This window comes from Staurois parvus, unplaced genomic scaffold, assembly GCF_062004578.1.
Source record: "Staurois parvus isolate SC_StPar_1 unplaced genomic scaffold, SC_StPar_1.0 ptg000574l, whole genome shotgun sequence".
In the NCBI taxonomy this organism is placed as follows: Eukaryota; Metazoa; Chordata; class Amphibia; order Anura; family Ranidae; genus Staurois; species Staurois parvus.
This window is the reverse complement of record NW_028318370.1, coordinates 4,196,149-4,210,637: the sequence shown is the minus strand read 5'-3', so window position 1 is coordinate 4,210,637 and position 14,489 is coordinate 4,196,149. Positions and strand designations below refer to the sequence as shown.

The 14,489-nt window shown below is 49.4% G+C and overlaps 1 protein-coding gene across 1 annotated transcript in view; it reads right to left on the bottom strand.

The window, feature by feature from the left end:
* Positions 1-579, bottom strand: part of LOC149450469 (interferon-induced GTP-binding protein Mx2-like) — a 68,812-nt gene extending 68,233 nt beyond the window's left edge. The window contains exon 1 of the mRNA XM_089691922.1: positions 454-579. Coding sequence (XP_089548048.1) covers positions 454-517 — 64 coding nt within the window. The 5' untranslated portion in view covers positions 518-579. The remainder of the gene's footprint in view (positions 1-453) is intronic.
* Positions 580-14,489: the final 13,910 nt, after the last annotated feature.

Below are 14,489 nucleotides of genomic sequence, written 5' to 3'. Positions count from 1 at the left end.
ATTTGAAAATACATATATGCTGAGAGCACGTGCCCTGCACTCTCCCAGCACATATGTCCGTGGCTCACGGAAAGGTCCCAATCTCCCCTTGCGATTGGGACCTTTTCCAATCATCTGACTGCCGTGACAGCGAATCACAGCGGTCTCATGACCCTAAAACCCCACCCCGCCTCCTGGCTTCTGAAACCTCTTAAAGGGCCTGGAGGCGCCGGCGCCAGGGGGTTAAGGTGTCATTCCTCCCACTGTATCAGGAGGAGTCTCATTTCTCACGATTTCTCCATAGCGGAACAAGAATAATCTGGGCAGGATGGTGAAACTCCTCAGTAGCGGCTCGAGCCCCCACAACCTCTTTTTCTATCAAAATCTGAGATACAAGTCAAAGACTGAAATATCCATTCTGGGTGGACAGATTTTTTAAAAATGTATCTATGTAATTCAATTAGGCAAACCTACCTCCATTAACCTGTAGCTTCACTGGACTTGCTGTGATGACCACAGATGGCAGCACCTTCTCCATGGCAGATTTGGGATCTTGCGGCAGAAATTGAAGAGACGTGGCAGAGAGGATAATGCAAAAAAAAAAGATGTCCGGATTCAGATACCTACAGGGAAGGAAGGTATAGGACATATCATTGTCTCTGCTTTGACCAAAGCCTTTCTGAGCAATAAATGGTTCTGTACAGCTGTCTATACACCCGTGTGGGTGAGTGCAGGATGGTGTGGTGGCAGTGGACTCAAAAGTCCGGTTGCAATTAACCTCCCTAGCGGTCTGATTATGTCCATATTTCTGTGCTCAAAGCGGTACCATTATTTTGCATGGAAATATGTATTTTTTTTTATTGTAGGCCTGTAATTCTTAGGAATAACTCCCTGAAATCTGTCTGAACAAGAGTCTAGTAAACATCCCGGGTAGGATAAAATTTGAAACACGAAATCAGAAATTATAATTTAATACATAATCATAAAAAATAATAATATAATAATAATACATTTAATTCAATAATATAATCAAACCAAAAACACTGAAATGTGAAATATAGCGCCAAGTTCGCACATCGCTGAGCAAAGTCGCAAAATCGTTTTCAGTGCCTGATGATGAATTTCCCCCACGAATCATTATCACTCAATTCTGCAAGTGGTTCTGATTTACTATCGCTGTTCTCTAGCCGGTCTAAAACTGCTTTTGACCTAAAGGGACGCCTTTGGACGCCATGGACGTTTCTCAGTTTCCAGGCAGAAAGAACAGTAAAAATGCAGGCAGGGCGCCGGACAAAGCACTCGGGACAAAATGTATGTGAAATGGTTTGATACAGGAATGTTATACTATGTGATTTTCGTTTGTTAGAAAATGTCAGTTTTTAAAATTTTCAAATTTGCCGCCGGTTCCTTCCCCCGTACGTCCCGACGCTCGCAGGGACCGGAACACGGAAGCCGGATGCCGGCATCAGCCGGAGGAGATGGCCGGGGACGCTGCAGGGGACGCATTGCGGGAGCGAAGGACAAGGTAAGTGCTGCAGGGACTCCCTGAGCAACGCCGCATGGTAAGCCCGAGTGTAGCTCGGGGTTACCGCTTTTGGTACTGAAAAATTACCCCGAGCTACACTCGGGAATACCGCCAGGGGGGTTAACAAAACTTGAACTGAAGAAATGGCTCAAAGCTACAAACAGCCCAGTGGGAAGGCACCCAGCTGGGAACACTAACACGTCTTTGCAATGATGTAGAGTGGAGCAGGATCTGGTGCACCGACAGCGTCTGTCTCCGAGGATGGAATTTGGCCTTGCCAGTCTGAGCCCAATGGGGAGGATTCCTAGGAAGGATAACGTGTCCCTATTCTGTCCCTGTTTGTCCAGAACCTTTCCCTACCACCAGGGGCGGACTGACAACTCATGGGGCCCCCGGGCAATAGGGGATTATGGGGCCCCTGTGTCCTTGCCCAAACTCAAAAAAGCCTATGATAAAGGTACCAGGGGAATCTCATGGGGCCTCCTACTGACCCCGGGCCCTCGGGCAGTGCCCGAGTTTCCAAATGGTCAGTCCGCCCCTGGTAGTAAGCAATGATGTCTCAAGTGACATCTTGCTTACTACTCTGCATGTCATCACTGATTGGCCAATCAGTGATCACATGATCGGGACCTCGCACAGAGGTCCCATCCAACGATCGGTGTTTCACTGTGTCCTGAGGACACAGCGGGCACCAGATCGCAGTGCTGCACTCTCCCAGGGAGTGCGCACAAGCAGGGTGCGGGGAAAGCCGTTTATAAACAGCCACCCGACCCTGCACTGCATTGTATATAAACGGGAAGGGGTCAAAAACAGTTACAGTGACAGATTTTTTTCCCCTTTTGGGATAAAGGCTTTACATAAATAAATAAAAGATGATCATTGGAAGCACCTCTGGCAGTAGCAAATTATTTGCTCAACCCTCTAACTGCTACATCTGCAGGACAGCTTGTTCTGATGAAAAATAAGACTTCCTGGCCGGATCACCAGGTGAAAATAAAGGAAAAAAAGAAACACTACTGCAGCCGTCACATCTCAAATGTGATCAGCTGCAATATATTAAATGTTTGCTTTTGGGTTTAGATACTGTACATACACTATAATATCTGATTGTACCATCTAACCTATGGGGGCCGTACACACTTGGATACACGATCAATGTCATTTCCGATTGCTCTCTCCTGATAGAAATGATTGATCTATATTGAACCCCTATTTGATGGATATGACACATACAGGAAAGTGGATTTCCATCAATAGTTACAAGTTACAATTGTAAGATATCGATTGTATCTCTTGTGTCGCCATGCAATCTCAATATCTGATTGATCGGTATACAATGACATACATATATATAATCAAAGCATCCCAAGCTTCAAGGCAGCACAATCAATCATTTTTCGCCATAGCCAATCAACTCAGTTGGATCGAATCCCATCTAAACCGATCAGGAGGGAAGTTAAGTCGATTCAATTGTTCACCGTTTTGATTGAATAGCACATCGATCAGATCATAAAATCGAAGCATCTATGGCAAGCATTAGATTAACCCAACCCGTATTATAAGGAAAAACTTCCATACAATTTGTAGAAAATTAGGCAGTCCAGTACATAGCTGATATAGAAGATTGTACAATCAGATTGTATAGTGTATTATCAGCCTTTAATATATAATTGCTGGTCTGATTGGGAGCCGTACTCACCACACTCCGTCAGCTCTCAGAATGAAGCATCTCCTACCTGCTCTGCTCATTTATGTTTCTTCTTTCCTCCTCCTCCCCCCTCCACCTGCTATTCTAGATAAAGGAAAGTGAAACTGCAGATCGCAGAGGATGAAGAATGCTTCTCTTCCCGAGAAAAGAAACTAAAGCAGCATCAGCAGCTCACATCACCCTCCCCCTCCCCCTCCCCGCCCTGCTTCTCAATGGCCACACACATCGTCTTTGTAACCATCGACAAACGCAGCGCGACCACCGCAAATCCAACACGCAGAACATACAGAAGCTGAGCTCCTGGCACACGGCTGGAAACATACAGTACATGGGGGTTGGCAGCTAGGGCCACTATTAGAAATCATGGGGCCCCGTACAGCCTGCCTGACAGGCCCCCCAGCACCCCCCACTAGTCACCCTGTACTCCCTGCACTCCTCCACAACCCTGCACCCTCTGAACCCCTCCACTATCCCACAGTCTGTACCCCCTGCATTCCCCTATTACCCTGCACCCCCGGATACCCATACCTTGTACCCCCCTGCATCCCCCTATTACCCTGAACCTCCAGCTACCCCATACCTTGTACCCCCTGCACCCCCCTATTACCCTGCACCCCTCAAACCCCCGCTACCCCATACCTTGTACCCCCTGCATCCCCCTATTACCCTGCACCCCTCAAACCCCCGCTACCCCATACCTTGTACCCCCCTGCATCCCCCTATTACCCTGAACCTCCAGCTACCCCATACTCTGTACCCCCTGCACCCCCCCATTACCCTGCACCCCTGACCCCCAGCTACCCCACACTCTGTACCTCCCCTTTACCCTGCACCCCTGAACCCCTCCACTACCCTGTACCCTCCCAGCACCCCCCTATTACCATTAACATCTCAACCACCCCACTCCCTGTACCCCACCCCCCAACATCCCCCTATTATCCTGCACCCTCTGAACCCCTCCACTATCCCACAGTCTGTACCCCCTGCGTTCCCCTATTACCCTGAACCCCAGGGCTACCCCATACTCTATACCCCCCAGCATCCCCCTATTACCCTGCACCCCTGAACCCCTCCACTACTCCATACCCTGTACCCCCTGCACCCCTGAACCCCTCCACTACCCCACACCCTGTTCCCCCTTGCATCCTCCTTTTACCCTGAACCCCTCCACTACCCCATATCCTGTACCCCCCTGCATCCCCCTATTACCCTGCACCCCTGAACCCCTCCACTACCCCATATCCTGTACCCCCCTGCATCCCCCTATTACCCTGCACCCCTGAACCCCTCCACTACCCCATATTATGTACCCCCCTGCATCATCCTATTACCCTGCATCCCTGAACCCCTCCACTACCCCATACCCTGTACCCCCCTGCATCCCCCTATTACTCTGCACCCTCTGAACCCCCCCACTATCCCACAGTCTGTACCCCCTGTGTTCCCCTATGTCTTGGAAATTCGCTTTAACGAATTTCTCCTTACCGTGAGTACTCGCAGTTGGATGCGCAGAAATCCCCCATAAAGCTGTGCGAATCTCGCTTACCACGACTGCAGCCAAACTACACGATTCCTGCCCATCCAAATACTTTGGTTCTGTTGAATTTGTGGGTGATTGGAGCTCCGTTACCCTAGAATGATCACACGACACTCTAAGGCTGGTTGCAACTCACATAAGGGGCCGGCTTTAGGCTCAGCTCTCTGTTTTATTAAGAATACACACATGCCCCCCACATGAATAAAGTCAATCCCTCCCACCGAACAATACAATGGGGATTGCCTATACAGAGGATATACATTCCAATTGGAGCATAGCCTTTGCTATTATCTATCACTGGTCCTCCCCCATGAGTCTTCTGAGGTCAGCAGACTTCCTCCCCTTCCCCCCTATGAGCCATCTGAGGTCATATTTCCTGTCCTACTAGCTTCTATTGGTATGCAAAATTCTCTGCACAAGCATCTCCCTAAAAATATCAGTCTGTACCTGGATGGGCCCGATACGATCTTTATTAAAACACATCCATCCGGATACAGTTCAGATTAGTAATGGGTTGTAAGATATGCACAAGCCTACACGTGGAGTTCACACCGCTTGCGCCTTGCGTTATGAAGCCCACGCGGTACCATGCTGCTGATATGTGGATACAGGCCCACGGTCTACTGACAGCAGCATTCGCATGGAATGCCGTGGTGGTATACACGCCGGTCTATAAGCGCAGATCTGCCATCTCATCCATTACCAAGCTGAGTACTGTAATACATACATTGTACATGCGCATGGCCCAATTGCAGCCTTCAGAGCTTTAATTAAGCCACACGAGAGACATATGAATAACACGAATATATGACACATTTAAAGTTCGACCAACAATACAAAATTTCCATGACATTCCCTCCTGTTTTATCATATTCTCCTCGTGTCCCTTCTTGATCTTCTTCAGCTTGATGGGTGTAGTCTCAAACTTCAAAGAGTTCCTGTAGTTGTCCCTGAGAATAAAGCTCCACGGGGTACCTGAAACAACAAGACCCGACGCAGACTCGACGCAAACAGGCTTGATTGAAGCGATGATCCTCAAGAGCGTTGGAACCTTCACTACAGGAAGGCTCTTGCAAAAACCACAAACAGACTTGTGGTATGAATAAAGCTTGTGATCCCACGGTGGTCTGGGGAGATCCAGCAATAGATTCTCAAATTGCCCCTGCAGACGGGGCCACACAAGGCTGGTCTCGACCCAGACAGTTTTCCAAATCGCAGACACAAACAATGATGAGGCTTGAAGCTTGCTTGAAGGTCTTGGAGAATGTGGTCTTCAGAGAGATAAATTAGAGGGAAGCCAGGACGTAATCTGTAGAGAAGGTGGTTGGTTGGTGAGGTCTTCCCCCGATCAGTGGTTGGAGTGGGATCCCCGGAGCGGGCATGGAGATGTGGTCGTCTGCCCGAGCTTGGCTTACACGGTCGATGAGGCAACAGGAACATCTCACCGCGGCATATAAAAGGCAGATGAAAAAGAGAAGCATCAGGATATACACTCCCACTTCCTTCAACCAAGATCCGATGGAGAACAGGAAATCTCCCAATCCTCCCAAACCCTTGAACGGATTCCAACCCTCACTAGCTATAGCTCTAGCTTTTCCCTGTAGTTCACTAACTTTGTCCATATGGGCCTGGACCTTGTCATCGGTGTCTTCTATCCAAGTACAACAATCCTCTCCGATGAACTCACAGAACCCCCCTTTGGCGGCTAAAAGATAATCGAGGGCCATCTTCCCCTGAAGCACTAAAATTCCCATCTGCCGTTGTTCTTGGGCAATTTCTCTGACAGCCTCTACGGTCTCGTTAAACATACTATCCACGATGACAGAAAAATTGTTCAGGCGCTTCATAAGTTCTATTCCCCATCCTGTCCATGAGGGGAACCAAGCCCATGCCTGGTCGCCCTCAGAGAACAGCTCCCTGCGAACTCTCCCTGCCATCCTTACCTTCTTGTGGACCATCAACTCTTCATGGTCCATCACTACATAGGATGCGGGGACTAGCTTTATGAGGGCACACGAACCTTTCGCGTTCTGGGGAAATGTTCTATAGGCTGCCGAACCACACAGAAAATAGTATGGACCTGTCAGAGCAGAACAGGAGGAGTTCCTCGTTCGGCCTCTGGTACTGAGCAACAGTTGCACAGACTGGGGGATTGCTCCCTCAGTCTGCACATCACATCCGTCCTTCCAACACACGTGGTCTGGTCGGTCAGTGTGGTTACTCAGAAAGGAAGTCTGGTTAGTCAGATTGACAGTTATACCTCCCTCGCAGGTGGTAATCCCAACAAACTTGTTACCTGTGCCAAAGCTGATGTTAAAGCACACCTGAGGGCTGCCTAGCTGCCCAGTTACCCATAATGGACTGGTGAGGGCCCTACAGGAGCTAGAGCTAATATTGGTGCTGAAACTGATGTTACCTGCTAAAAATGTGTCATTAAGTTCTACCGACAAATGTCTACGTGGGGGCTGACCAGGGGTCCCTTGCTTTTTCATGCCGACGCGGATGTCATATAGGGCATGAACAGCGGCCATTGCGGACATGTGATGACTGGGTGGGGGCTTAGAGCATACCCAACAGTTGGTTTTGTTGGCGGTTCTGGCTAAACGCAGGTGCATTTTAAATAAAAGGTTGGGGTATCTGCCGTCTTTTCCTCCGTTCACACACATGTATGACATACAAACAAAAAGAAAAAGGAAAATGACACCCCTCATTCTCTGGTGTAGCTGAGAAGCTTCTTGCAGTGGCTTGCGTGCACCCAGTTGTCTCGTCCCTCGAGCTTGAGTGAGGTAGGTGTCGTCAGCTGGACTTGGTATGGTCCGGTGAACCGTGGCTCGAGTCCGGTTCTTTGATGTTTCTTTAGGACGACCCAATCACCTGGCTCAATAGAAAGAACACCTGTTATTGTATTTGGATCGGGGAGCGATTCGCGAACCCGATGGTGTATCTTCTGCAGCTCCCGTTGCAGAGATTGCACATAACCTGTAAGCTGTGAATGCAAAGACGACAACTGTTGAGGAAAGTACAACCCTGTTTTGGGAGGTCCCCCAAACAACACCTCGTAGGGTGACAGCCCATGTGGTTGCCGAGGGGCATTCCGGATGGAATAGGGGGCAATGGGGAGACACTCAGGCCAAGGTTTTTGGGTATCGGAAGACGTTCAACCTTACCGCTACTCTCGGGGTGATATGGGGTGTGTCGCCGCTGACTCCAGTTCCACCAAAGAGATGCAGTCGTGTCCTTTGGAAGAGAGATTAGTAGTGGACAAAGAAGACATGTTAGCAGAAGAGGTGTTAGTATTGTTAGTCGTGTTGCAAAATTCAGCACTGTCATTGCTGTCCTCCCCCCCCTTCTCATCTTCCGACACAGGAAGAAGAGAAGCTGGGTTAAGAATAGTGCATCGTTTGATAGTGAGGTTAGTAGGGGTTAGGAGGGCTTTCCCCTGAGAGGGGTACCTTGCCTTGGATGTCCTGTTTTCGCAGGACCGTTCTTGCTGCACCGGTGTCAGTGAGGCAAGGGAGGGGATATTTTAATTCCTCTAGAAAAAGATGGATCTGGGCCGACACCGATTTGTCAACTTCCTATGAGAATTCATAGGAGTTACTTACCATGGTGGTCATAGGGGCGGAGGACTCATCAGGAATGAACTGCCACCGACCTTTAGGTAATTGGGGACAGCTCCTCCTCATGTGCCCCGTTTGGTGGCACTGGAAGCACCTGGGTGGGGGCCTATCCTTCCTGTGACCCAGATCCCTTGGTTTTTCGTGTGGGGTCTGGGACATAAGAACTTTGGCCTTGTCTTGTTTTCTTCTATCCATTTCCCTCTCTATTGCCGCAAGAGTGGAAAGGATAGCAGGGATAGACATCTCATTATATTCGGGTCGGGCCAGAACCAGCCTTTCCCGAATTTTAATATTGATGCCTTCCAAAAATTTGGCCCGCAACAGAATGTGCGTCGCGGTCACCTTTACCCCTTCAGTTGGAGCATCAGGTCCAACTTCCAGATCCGCATCCAGTGCCGTCTGCTTGAGACGGCGCCAGAAGCAGGCGCTTTCCTCATTAGGACCCTGGGTGAGCTTCATCATGTCCGTAGTAGAGGTAGCACCATACATTTCTGGAAGCTTTGCCTTTAGCTGTGTACAGAACTCTTTGCCCCCTGAAGTCATCTCCTCATGCGTGGTTATAGAGCACCCTGCAATCACTGTACTGGCCACTTCCATGCCCACCTTTGCCCGTAGGATCTGTGCACAATCTGACCCGCTCATACCATAGCTGAACTGGTTTTGTCCAAACATTCGAGCAAATCCTCTCGGATTGACTCGATAGTCCGGGAGCTCAGCCAGAATAGTGCGGATCTCTGCCGGGGTGAAGGGGACATGCCAAACTACCCGTTCCCCTAAAGTCCGTTCCCCCCGTGCATTGGGAGGACCTTCAAATTGCTGCACCCTGACTGGATAGGCCTCGGTCCGGGAAGAGTGCAAGGGCTGACCCAGCATCATCGGTGGGCTTAGATTAACCACCTCGCTTACTGCACCTTCAGGTTTGAGGTCCCTCAGATCAGGGTATAGCTGGGGGGCAGGGGTCTGATCAGTGGTTCGTAGCGCTTTGATGCAATCCGCCCTGTTTTTTAACCGGGTATCTATTCCCCTTGATTCACAGATAGTCTGCAAATCGGTTGTTGAGTAGGCTTCATAGTTGGAAACAGAAGGAGCTGGGGTGAAGCAGGGAGAAGGGAGAGGTAGAGGCAGAGGCTGAGGCATAGAGACAGAAGACACAGAAGGTATGTCAAGAGTGACGTCACTAACAGAAGAGACAGGTGCAGTTATACTTATCTCAGCCACTGTTGGTTGTTGGGGGACCCCAGCAGACCCTGATCCTGCCTGCCTTAGTAGAGTCAGCCCTGAAAGAGCTTCCTCCACCTCTGACACTGGATCCTCCTGTTTTATTCCCTCTGGAGGCCAGGTATACATCACCTGGTTCTTCCGGACAGACACCAGTTTATGTATGCCCTGCCTCCCTAATCGGATTGACCTGTGAAGCCATAGCTGTGCGATCTCTAGTTCTGACGCCTGCATCCGTGGTTCAAATTCAGAGATGAATTTTTCCCACCTCCATGCGTCAAATGTACCTTCCCGGGGAATTTCCCATCTGGTACCCTTCGACCATTTATTCCACCTTTTGAGGGGTTCTGTAGACTTCCCCCCCAAACTCACCTTCATCAGTTGTGCAGCTGTCCTTACCCTGAAGAGGGCTGGTTCCCCCTCTCTCTTCATGGACTGACTACTGCCCATCGTGACTAGTCACTGGTATATATCCCGCGTCCGGGTACCTGTTTACCCCCTGGAGCACTCGGTGGGATCCTACCGAGAGGCCTGATTCCACCACTTTCCCAGCACAGCGTAATTTATGTGATACTTATCGATCACCCGAAGCGCATCAAGTGGCGGTCAGACTGAGAGCACACCTCCCACTCCCACAGCGCAATTTGTGTGATCCTGACCACCCGAAGTGTTTGTGGTGACCAGGATTTCCCTGGACCGCCCACTCGCACAGCGTAATTTATGTGGCTCTCATCACCCACTGTGTTTGGCAGGCCACACCGCACAATGATGAAAGTGGCTTTTCTCTCCCTGCACACAGTAGCTAACACAAGTCAAAACAAAAAGAGGGGTTCTTGGATGTTACTTAGGGGTCACTGGTTGGGCAGAAACCTGCTAACTGACCTTTAGGAAATTTGTGTAAAGAAAAAAACTTTCCTAATACACACAGAAAAACCCTTTTTCAACCTGAAAAACTGTTAAAAAGGACAAAGTGGATCCTTATGAAAAACACGGGACGTTTCACAGTAAAACAATTACACAGAGGTAAACCGAAAAACTGCGCCAAAAGTAACCTTGTTGCTGACGCAAAAATCACTCCTATCAGCACCGCTAAACGATCCACATTATACACGCAATCTTTACTGCAACCACCTAGAACCGTTTACACAAAAAGTCTGCTGGACGTGAAACACGCGACACAGCAGCTTAAAACAAACCCGCTTTACAATAAGGAACTACTTTTAACAGGAAAAACACAAGAAAAACATAATCACTATACAAGAAATCTATGTGCAAAAACCCAGACTACACCGCGCTCATTAAATGTGGAACACGTGAGGGGAAAACTCGCTTAATACACTTTAAATTGGCTGGCAATACGCAAATTTAAAGCTAAAAGCAAACAAATGAAACTGTAAAAAATTTGGATTAAAAACACAATATGGGTCAAATGCATATAGGAAACTTCATGCACATTGCATAGAGATTACTGCACATTTGGTAGCCAACAAAATGGCCACCAAACAAAAGGAGTCCATGTGGTTTAGTCAAGAAAATGACCCCCCACAGGGGAGCACATGGTAACACTAGAATGACCCCCTACAGGGAAACACACTGCAGACTCTAGCCTCAAAATTGCCTCTTACATAAAACAGACTTTTAGACAGAACATACACTGGACAATTACACAACAATATGAAGTACACATACAACACAATTTGGGCACAATCACAGAACGGACATAAAACACCAACATATCACACTAACATGCACATGTAACAGAAAGGACCCCCTGCTGCATGCTTGCTGGGAGCAGTAGTACCACAAAACATTGTACAGACTACATACACACACAGATCTTACAACAGTTAACAATTAACCTAAGCCTTTCAGCACTGTAATAATTACCTCACGTGGAGGGGGTAAAGCAATCACCACAGTACCTACAGCCCACAAATACTTACCTAACACTATGCAACAACTTTTACCCACTAAAACATATACCCGTTTAATTTTTGGTTGGAAGATTTTTAAACTTGACCAAATCCAGCCAACCAAACCCACCCCCCCTGCTGCTCTCAGCAGAGACAAACCCTCGTCTTTTCACCCACAAATCAAGAGTTTAGGACAAAAAATGAGGTCCTTGCCAAGCGGTATTTCTTGTTAGCTAACAGAGAGCGAAATCAGCCACACGAACACGCAAAAAGCGATCCTCTTAATGGCAGAGAGACCTGAAATGTGCCGGCATACTTTTTGCTAGTTCATGATGGCCATTCCCCCCTCGTTCTAGGTTAGCTACGCAATAATACGCGTTAGTATCCACCAGGCTCGCCAAACTGTCTTGGAAATTCGCTTTAACGAATTTCTCCTTACCGTGAGTACTCGCAGTTGGATGCGCAGAAATCCCCCATAAAGCTGTGCGAATCTCGCTTACCACGACTGCAGCCAAACTACACGATTCCTGCCCATCCAAATACTTTGGTTCTGTTGAATTTGTGGGTGATTGGAGCTCCGTTACCCTAGAATGATCACACGACACTCTAAGGCTGGTTGCAACTCACATAAGGGGCCGGCTTTAGGCTCAGCTCTCTGTTTTATTAAGAATACACACATGCCCCCCACATGAATAAAGTCAATCCCTCCCACCGAACAATACAATGGGGATTGCCTATACAGAGGATATACATTCCAATTGGAGCATAGCCTTTGCTATTATCTATCACTGGTCCTCCCCCATGAGTCTTCTGAGGTCAGCAGACTTCCTCCCCTTCCCCCCTATGAGCCATCTGAGGTCATATTTCCTGTCCTACTAGCTTCTATTGGTATGCAAAATTCTCTGCACAAGCATCTCCCTAAAAATATCAGTCTGTACCTGGATGGGCCCGATACGATCTTTATTAAAACACATCCATCCGGATACAGTTCAGATTAGTAATGGGTTGTAAGATATGCACAAGCCTACACGTGGAGTTCACACCGCTTGCGCCTTGCGTTATGAAGCCCACGCGGTACCATGCTGCTGATATGTGGATACAGGCCCACGGTCTACTGACAGCAGCATTCGCATGGAATGCCGTGGTGGTATACACGCCGGTCTATAAGCGCAGATCTGCCATCTCATCCATTACCAAGCTGAGTACTGTAATACATACATTGTACATGCGCATGGCCCAATTGCAGCCTTCAGAGCTTTAATTAAGCCACACGAGAGACATATGAATAACACGAATATATGACACATTTAAAGTTCGACCAACAATACAAAATTTCCATGACACCTATTACCCTGAACCCCAGGGCTACCCCATACTCTATACCCCCCAGCATCCCCCTATTACCCTGCACCCCTGAACCCCTCCACTACTCCATACCCTGTACCCCCTGCACCCCTGAACCCCTCCACTACCCTACACCCTGTACCCCCTTGCATCCTCCTTTTACCCTGAACCCCTCCACTACCCCATATCCTGTACCCCCCTGCATCCCCCTATTACCCTGCACCCCTGAACCCCTCCACTACCCCATATCCTGTACCCCCCTGCATCATCCTATTACCCTGCATCCCTGAACCCCTCCACTACCCCATACCCTGTACCCCTCTGCATCCCCCTATTACTCTGCACCCTCTGAACTCCCCACTACCCCACAGTCTGTACCCCCTGCATCCTCCTATTAGCCTGCACCCCTGAACCCCTGGCTACGCCATACTCTGTACCCCCCGCACCCCCCTATTACCCTGCACCCCTGAACCCCTCCACTACCCCACACCCTGTACCCCCCTGCATCCCCCTATTACCCTGAATCCCTCCACTACCCCATATCCTGTACCCCCTGCATCCCCCTATTACTCTGCACCCCTGAACCCTTCCACTACCCCAAAGTCTGTATGCCCTGCATCCCCCTACTACCCTGCAACCCAGAACCCCTTCAATACCTTTTACTCCACTGCACCCCTCTATTACACTGCACCCCTGAACCCCTCCACTACCCCATATCATGTACCCCCCTGCATTCCCCTATTACCCTGTACCCCTGAACCCCTCCACTACCCCACATTCTGTACCCCCCTGCATCCCACTATTACCCTGCACCCCTGAACCCCTCCACTGCCCCACACCCTGTACACCCCTGCATCCCCCTATTACCCTGAATCCCTCCACTACCCCATATCCTGTACCCCCTGCATCCTCCTATTACTCTGCACCCCTGAACCCTTCCACTACCCCAAAGTCTGTACGCCCTGCATCCCCCTACTACCCTGCAACCCAGAACCCCTTCAATACCTTTTACTCCACTGCACCCCTCTATTACACTGCACTCCTGAACCCCTCCACTACCCCATATCCTGTAACCCTCTGCATCCCCCTATTACCCTGCACCCCTCCACTACCCCATACGGCGTGGAGTCCCCCCTCCATCCATACCAAGCCCTTCGGGTCTGGTATGGATTTTGAGGGTAACCCCCACACCAAAATTTAAAAAAAAATGGCGTGGGGGTCCCCCCCCCAAAATCCATACCAGACCCTTATCTGAGCATGCAGCCTGGCAGGTCAGGAAAGGCTGGGGGGAATGAGCGAGCACCAAAGCACCCCCTCAAAGCACCTTGTCCCCATGTTGATGGGGACAAGGTCCTCTTCCCCATAACCCTGGCCGGTGGCTGTGGGGGTCTGCAGGTGGGGAGCTTATCGGAATCTTGAAGCCCCCTTTAGCTAAGGGGCCCCTAGCTCCCGCCCCCCCCCCACGTGAGTGAATATGGGGGGCATGGTACAGGAGATAGACTTTGACAAGCCCTTTATTGAAAGAAGAAAATAAAAGAATGCCCTCCGAAGTAGATCCAATGTCAATCACGATGCCCGTCGCCGTTGCTACCTGGAAAAAAAAAGGCTCCGCTCCCGACGCTGGCTCCTGGCCATCTGACTGCTC